The sequence below is a fragment of the Miscanthus floridulus genome, chromosome 12 (assembly GCF_019320115.1).
Source record: "Miscanthus floridulus cultivar M001 chromosome 12, ASM1932011v1, whole genome shotgun sequence".
In the NCBI taxonomy this organism is placed as follows: Eukaryota; Viridiplantae; Streptophyta; class Magnoliopsida; order Poales; family Poaceae; genus Miscanthus; species Miscanthus floridulus.
In genome coordinates, this window is record NC_089591.1 from 63,944,400 (window position 1) to 63,952,672 (window position 8,273).

The 8,273-nt window shown below is 45.8% G+C and overlaps 1 protein-coding gene across 1 annotated transcript; it reads left to right on the top strand.

Moving 5' to 3' along the window:
• Positions 1 to 288: 288 nt before the first annotated feature.
• LOC136497829 (14 kDa proline-rich protein DC2.15-like) lies at positions 289 to 982 on the top strand. The gene has a single exon (XM_066493696.1). The coding sequence runs from the start codon at positions 408 to 410 to the stop codon at positions 795 to 797; it is 390 nt and encodes a 129-aa protein (XP_066349793.1). The 5' UTR covers positions 289 to 407; the 3' UTR covers positions 798 to 982.
• Positions 983 to 8,273: the final 7,291 nt, after the last annotated feature.

Here is an 8,273-nt window from a genome sequence, read left to right on the forward strand (position 1 = left end):
GCCCAGCCACCTCGCCTGCTGTGTGGTGTACTCCTCCTACTCAACTGAGCAGCTGGCGACGGGACGGGGACGGGGACGGCACAGCTGGGAGCCTGGGAGGCGACGCTGCTGTGCCCCTGATAGGGGGACAAGATGATGGCGATGCGTCGGGCGCGTCGGCCCCCATGGTCCGGGCTAGCTTCCAAGCCATCCTCTCAGCTTTTTTCCTTGCCACGAGACACTACTGCCAGCTCAAGGCTCAAGCATAGTCGGCTCATGTTTCTCCTATAAATACCCATACTCCCCTCCCTAAACCATCCCATCTCACTCCTATAGCTAGCACAAGCATAGTCGGCTCTTCTTTCTGCTTCCACTTATTATCCACGAGCTATCAGTGCGCTGCAGGGCAGGGGCTTGCAACTTGAGCCATGGCATCCAAGGCCGTCCTCTTCGTGGCTCTCAACCTCCTGTTCTTCACAGTGGCCAACGCCTGCGGAAGCTGCCCGACCCCAACGCCGCCACCGCCGCCGCCTCCTGCTACCCCACCCCCTCCATCCAGCGGTAAGTGCCCGCTGAACGCGCTCAAGTTCGGCGTGTGCGCCGATGTGCTCGGCCTCGTCAAAGGCGAGGTTGGCAAGGTGCCTGCTGAGCCATGTTGCACCCTCATCAATGGCCTTGTAGACCTCGAGGCCGCCGTCTGCCTCTGCACGGCCATCAAGGCCAACGTGCTCGGCGTCGTCATCGATGTCCCTATCAAGCTCAGCGCCCTCGTCAACTACTGTGGCAAATGCGTGCCCAAGGGCTACATCTGTGCGTAAGCTCCGCGCGGTTCCACGCTCGTGTAGCCGTTCACGTACGTGATTAAGCACGCACCCTGCATGGCACACATGCATTGTGTCTGCTGATCTCTTCTGTCTCATTTGTGCACGCTCCTTCGGGGGTTCTACAAACCTGTAGAGAACCATTCCGGCCAAATACTTGTTTGTTCGCATGTATTGTCTCTTGTTGAATTTCCATTTTCTTTTGTATTTGATCATTTCTTCATAAGAGCTCGCGACATCTTCTCGAAGAACAAGAGGAGTGTTGATTCTAGTTTTTTATATTTACGGATCATGTAATCCGTTGAGAGTCATTTGTTGTGTATGTAAAATCAAGCACTTGAACGTGTAATACTTATTCGATTTGTTAATTGTTCCCGTCTTTAATTTGGAGGAAGAATAAAGTCATTTGGTTAATCTCTCGTGATCTACTTTTATTAGGATTCTAGCGCAATTACAACATGTGTTTTCCTTCTCCAAACGACAAGTATTTGAAATCTTAGATCTATGTTGAGTGACTAAAGTCACATAGGTCTATATATTTCAGACAGACCAATACAACCCTAGCATGCACCCCTCCCCCTCTGTCCCTCTATTTTGCCTCCCTTAGTAACCCTACTTAGGGTCTATTTGGATTTCTTAATAATTAGCTTTAACAGTTTATTAAGGCATTATTTGGATCCACAACTCATATGCCATGTAATGCTTTATCAACACCCCGCTAATAACAAATAGTTGTAAGCTGGTTTCCACCGGCTAATGCATGTATTATTTACTTCTAAGGCCTTGTTTGGATATAGTTGGATTCGCATCAATTCACATGTGTTGGGATGCATCGGAGTGGAACTTAAACTAAATTTCACCCCAATCCATCCCTTGAGGTGAATCAGACAACATCCAAACAAGGATTAAGGGATCCAAATAAATCCGTCTATGCATCCCTCAGTGTGTGTTACAACCTAAATAAACCTCACCTTTAGCGTTGTCTAGTCATTTCCTCTTTGTCGCCCATTTCTTGCAGCTAGATCTTCCACACCAAGAATATCCTAGGAGTTATGCTTGCCAAGCACTAGGCGCACCTAACTTCATCGTCCACAAAATGACTGAGATGGTAGCATCGTCATCTTGCAAAACCACCACATAGTACCATGCCTCTAGAGTCTATTTGATCCCTTTGTAACCATAATATATGAGGCTGAAATCACTTGATATATAAAGCCTGAACTCACTGGAATCAATGAGGGTGTTATCAACAAAGAGTAAGTCCCCACAAGGAATCAACAATGAGGCTAATATTTTCTAGTGATGGATTTTGTGACCTAACAACACATCCTTTAATTTTCCCCTTTTTGCGAGACCTAATAACCTCTTCATCGTAGGTGTTTATTACCTACGACGATAGTGAGATGTATACTGTATAATTCAATGAGAAAACTATTAGCGTAGTTGGGCCCACACAAAATAAAAGTTACGTACTTTGAATGGTATTCTACCACATACTACATTCCTCCCAAAAGGGTGAAAACTCTAGTTTTGTAGCTAGTGAGACTATTAAAGTTTGACAAAATATATGTATATAGTAAAAAGTATCGATGTTTATGACTTCAAATATGTATGATATAAAAATATTTATAATTTTGTTGAACATGAGATAGTTTGACTAAGCAAATACTGTATGCTAGAGCTGCAAAAAAAAAAGTCACAGTTGGCATATACTGTAGAGTAGGAGTTCTAAACAAAGACCACGTTGTTGTTCAGGCGCTCAGCTCCGCGGAATTGTATAGCCCGTGACTACAGGGATGGCCCGCGTGTACCTCCACTGCAGAGGCCCAGTGGGCCCAGGCGATGCAGATAGCAGTATCTGATAGGCTGATATCGGATTTGCCAGTCCTCGAAGCCAGGATAGCGTAGCTTTGCACGAGCAAAAGCTGCTGGCGCATGATGCGATGGGATAGGCACAGTGCACCAAGCCCGTGAAACGACCATCCCCCATCATTCCATCCTGCTGAACGCTGGAGTGGGTCGCTTGTGTGGGACAGTGGTAACCTCTAGCCTGAAGGGATTTTTTTTTAATTTTAACATTTTTTAAACTAATTTTAAATCTAACATTATTTTTTTCTTCAAAACTAACATTTTTATCGCGCCTATTGCCATAGCGCGGTGAAAAGCTTGTGCCACGCCATGCATGGTGGCGCGGCGGGTGGATGATGTGGCAACGACTGGAAATACTGATCAGTGACGTGGCAGGGCCTGCTGCGCCACTGATCTACCGTTTCTTGAAATGCTTTTGCAGATGAATTATTGTGTTAGAGTTTTTTACGGAGGAAGTGTTAGGAGAGAAGATGTTATGTTTGAGGACATGGAAGAAGAATTAGAATGGTTTGATTAATCTCCTAACTTCAACGACCATTGTGTCTGTTTGAATGCAAAGTTTGGCGGTGATTTCACACTAAAAGGAAGGTTTGATACTGAGAAGACTATAGCATACTATATCCTATGCCCTTGCGTGACCTAGCTCATTGGTCCCGCTACACTAGGGTGCTCCAAGGTTCTATGTGCCCATGGCTGAGGTGATGGTGGAGAATGGGTACAAGATGCATGGTGTCCAGGATGGCCCGTTCATTGACGGTGTTGGAGGCAATGAACAAGAATTAGGGGTCGAAGGGAAAGCAACTCAGGGTAACATGAATTTGGACAGTCAGTTGATGCAGGAGCAGTTTCATTCAACTGCATTAGGCTGTATAAGCAATTACTTCGATGTAAATGAGTTTGAACGGGAAGAGGATTAGCAGAAAGAGGAGGATAGGATCGGTGATGTAGTTAGCAGTGATTCAAACGATTCTGATGATGACCAAGGAGGTACAGATGCTATGCCAACACCGGTTGATGCCATGCCAGTACCGGTTCATACTATGCCATTACCAGTACCAATTGAGGTTTTACATGGTATCCAGACTTAGGGTAGACTAGTTATAAATTTGGCAGCAGATGATACCCCATATGATTCATAGGCCAGAATTAGCGAAGCGCAGCAGTATGTTCCACCACCACTTTACACAACGACTGAGCTTGAGCAACTAAGGTCAATGAACGTACCTTTTAGGGACGTTCCGAAAAATAGGGATGTCAGCATGACGGATATGGCAGTTTGTGACACCGGTCTCCAGATGTGTAGGAAATAATTGTTTAAACACATACACTTTGCGCTTACTTCATGCTTGTTTAGACACACAAACTCCAACGTATTCTCAAGGTTTATCACATCTCGATCTCCGTAATCGCACAGGGAAGATTCCTCGAGTCATCTAACTATGGCTAAGTGCTTCTTCTTAACCGTCATTGGAGGGGGTTAGGGGGAGGTGGAACCCACCGCTCGAAGTGCTCTCGTGGATGTCGTCCTCTCCACCAATCGTCGAAAAGGAAGCACCTAGGGTCAAACTTGTCTGCACCGTCGATCCACTAAAAGAAAAAGCATCTCTCATGGCCCTACACAATAAAATTTCAACAAAATATTAGTAACCTAGTAATACAAATAAAGAAAAAAATATACGAAAACAATTACTTACATTAAAACGACTGCATGTGTAGAAGCAATGAGCCACTGTATCCGGATGTCTCGATTGAAACACGTCGACCGGACGACCACAGTCACAGTTAGGAACAGGGAGGTCAGGAGGGATAGGATCATCTTTGCTAGACTCATCGGGATATAATTCTCTAGGACGACCCCGTTTTCGCCACAACTGCTCCCGGAACATGTCTTCCATCTAATAAAATGGTTCAAATTAAACATCAATCAAAACAGCATAAATTAATGTAAAATATAATCATTTACATTGCAACTAGAATAATATAACCAACACTTATAGCAACAAAAATATACATGACAAACATACTTCTAACTAAATAATTAACCTTAACATTGACAAAAATCAAACTAATATCTTCCTCCAAATCGTAGCACATAGTTCCCAAATATAATTTTCTTCCTAACCTTAACTCCCATTCATAATATTCCAATCCACCATTCAAATGAAAATAAAAAGTGCGTCATTACTTTGAACGAGGCCGAGGAGGGAGGGAGGCGGCCGGGGAATGGAAGGAAAGGGAGGGAGGGAGACAACACTTGGGAGTGGCGGGCGGGTAGGCGGGGCGGCGGGCGCGAAGGCGCGGCGGACAGGCGGCCAGGCAGGTGGGCGTGCTCGGGCAGGCGGGACTGGGCCATGGCGCTTTTATTCGGCTCTGTCGCGTCACCGATCAGAGCGCGTCACTGCCGCGCCAAGATCGGTGGCGCGGTAGGCCCTGCCACGTTACCGGTTAGCATTTCTGGTCGTCGCCACGTTATCCACCTGCGCGCGCCACCATGCATGGCGTGGCACAGGCTTTTCGCCGCGCCATGGCAATAAGCACGACCAAAAGTGTTAGTTTTGAGAAAAAAAAACAGTGTTAGATTTAAAATTAGTTTACAAAAAGTGTTAAAATTAAATAAAATTCCCTGAAGGCTGGTAGGGGACTTTGAGGCAAACAGCAGCAGCCTGCGCACTGCATACCCTGCAGCCCGCGCGCAGGCCCGCATGCGCGTGGTTCCTGGCGCCGGCTCGCGGGGGAAGAAAGAAGAAGAGGCTCGCCCGACGCCCCCGGTCTAGATCTTATCCTATCTCGGCCCAGTAAAGCGAAGCATTTGTGCGGCCCAGTTGTTCACGTGGGTCGCGAGAAGCCCAAGGCCAGGCGGTTAATACTTGTCGTGGAACCCGGACTCGCACGTTACGTGGCAGCAGTCCAGCAGATAACGCACGCGCGTTCCGGAGGCCTCCGGCGCCCGCGCTGGCGCGCTGCCCTCGGTCCCCCAGTCTCGCGATCCCCACTCAGAGCAGACGGCCCCACCTCTCAAACGCGGTAGATCCGATCGACCGGCCGTGTCCCCCGCTTCCTTCGCCGCGCGCCTCCTCTCCTCCCCACGTCGCCTCCATCTCCCCCCGGCGCGACGTCTTCCCACAATCCCACCCCCGCACCAAAAGGGACCCGCAACTAAACAGCCAAGGCCAACTGACTCTGACTCGTCGCAATTCTTCAGAGCAGCGACATATATCTGCGTGCCCATGAACCGGCCTCCCAATCGACGGGCCGATTGGGAGGGTTTGCCAGGACCTCACGCCTGGACCGATGCCCGCAATTTCTGGAGTAGTATGCATGCAAGTGCATTCCAATTGCTACTGTCATGTCAAATCACTATGACATGATGTGATTGAGAAGATTGTGAGGTGCCAAAGCAAGCCAGGTGCCCTGTACGTATAGTTTTCGCTCCAACGCACATGGATCCTACCAAGGTTTTAAATCTTCGGCTATAGCCGGTCTCTGCTATCTCCGGCTAAGACTGTACGAGAATGATTTAACTAAGTTTTTTCATATATAAGTTAGACCTTAGTTACCGCTATAGTCCAATATAGCATGTTATAGCCTGTTTTGGAACGTAGAAAGCTAAATAGCTTAACGAGCTATTTAAAACCATGATCCTACATCGTGTTTGCAATCAGGTACACTAGAGACAAGTGGCGGAAAACAAGGTTTATCTCTGTACTCTTGTCGGGTCAACAGTTAGTACAAACGTCCCTAGCAAAGAAAAACGTACTGTACGATCCTTGCTATTAATTTGGTGATCATTGTTGCCGGCTTGCTTCTTAATGATGCCAAATCCAAACTAAATCTAGTAGGAGTACGTACCAGTAACATGCCAGCTGTGTTAGTGTGTGTAACTATTGATCGTCCTGACCGTAACTATTGATCATGAGCGGGATTTCTGGAAAGCATGCTCAGAGTCACAGTGCTGCTGTCTGCGCTTGAGCGCTTTGGTTACAGTTCGCTGTGCATGCCCTGAATTAAGGTGCCGGCACCGGCAAGATGTCAACAGTAAACTGCACTACTCCTCCCAGGTATGAATTCGACACGTACGTCGACACATTCCGGCATAGATCCAGCAACTTGCTGTGATGCATTCGTTCTCCTTGCTGACTTTTATCTTGTGATGCTGATGTGCGTCTCATACGCTACCAGTATACCTACACACACCGGCCATATTGATTTCTGCTCGACCAACATCATATCTGAAATCGAGGCTCGGGTCGATGATATGATGAGGCGGCCAATCCTACAAGCTTGCTCCCTCCAAGATACACATACAGCAGCTCCCATGTGACCGATGCCGATCGGATGTGAGCAGTGGCGAAGCTAGAGTAAACTAGAGGGTGGTGCACTTGCCTTGTGGGTGCATAGACTTTTGTTATTGGGGGTGCATATATGGTAAAAATCTAGACAAAACCACTGTTTTTACAAATTTGGGGGGGGGGGGGGGGGTTGCATTTGCACCCCCTATCAATAACCTAGCTTCGCCCCTGGATGTGAGACAGCAGCGAGATCAAGTTGAGAAATGAGAATGGTTATAATCACGATATGTAACTGATAACTGTCATCATTTATAAGAGCCCTATCAGGGTATTCATACGTGATGCGTTAACAATACTACACGCGGACCACTTACAACATCATCATTTATAAGAACCCTATCAGGGTATTACTCTTTTTTATAAAAATTGGTTGAACCTAAAAAAAATTACTTTAGACAACTCCAAAAGTTGATCTATTCAGAAAGAAGGGAGTGTTATGGAGATCTATGGATTTTTTTTGTGTCAATGTAGTATATATATCTATGGAAAATCTAGAGGTTGCTTGAGTAATTCGTCAGCAAATTAACTAGATGTATATTACTGACACCTTAGCCCTACATGTCAGGGCCACATCATCGCATTAGCATGCCACACGGCAGATTTAATACAAGTTCTGAATATTTGGACCTCACATGGTACAATTATCAAATTAAAAGTGCCAAAACTATATCTAGGAGTACCGAATATATACCACAAAATATTAATATTTCGGATACATAATTAGTATCATTAGGATAGATCATTGAATCTATTTTCATAATAAACTTATTTGAAGAAACAAATGTTGCTTATATTTTCTACAACCTACTCAAACTTAAAAAGGTTTGACAAACATTAACACCATAGCAACCCTTAAAGGGACCGAGGGAGCATGTGCTATATATGTGCTTGCACGCTGCTAATTATTAATCAATCACCACATATTTCTTTGTTTAGTGCTTACGCTAATTCATGATGATATACATGATCTAGCTAGATGGACATATAAATAGCTATATCACAGGGGAAAAGCACATATATGCATGTATACATGTCTGATAGATCTGTCTCATCCTGACCCAACAAAATTTCTAGCAGTCTAGCCAGAGTACTTACCAACAACATAGCGAAATTAATAAAGTGGACCATACGCCAACAAAGATTATTGGCAGCCCATGCACAGAGGGCAGCACACAGGTCTGTGAGATCTTGTCGTCAAGAGTTAGCTAGGGCTGGGAAAATCATGTACATAGGTCGCTTTCAAATACGAAAAGGG

Excerpts from the sequence above, each read along its gene's own strand:
- LOC136497829 (XM_066493696.1), top strand. The coding sequence starts at position 408 with ATGGCATCCAAGGCCGTCCTCTTCGTGGCTCTCAACCTCCTGTTCTTC.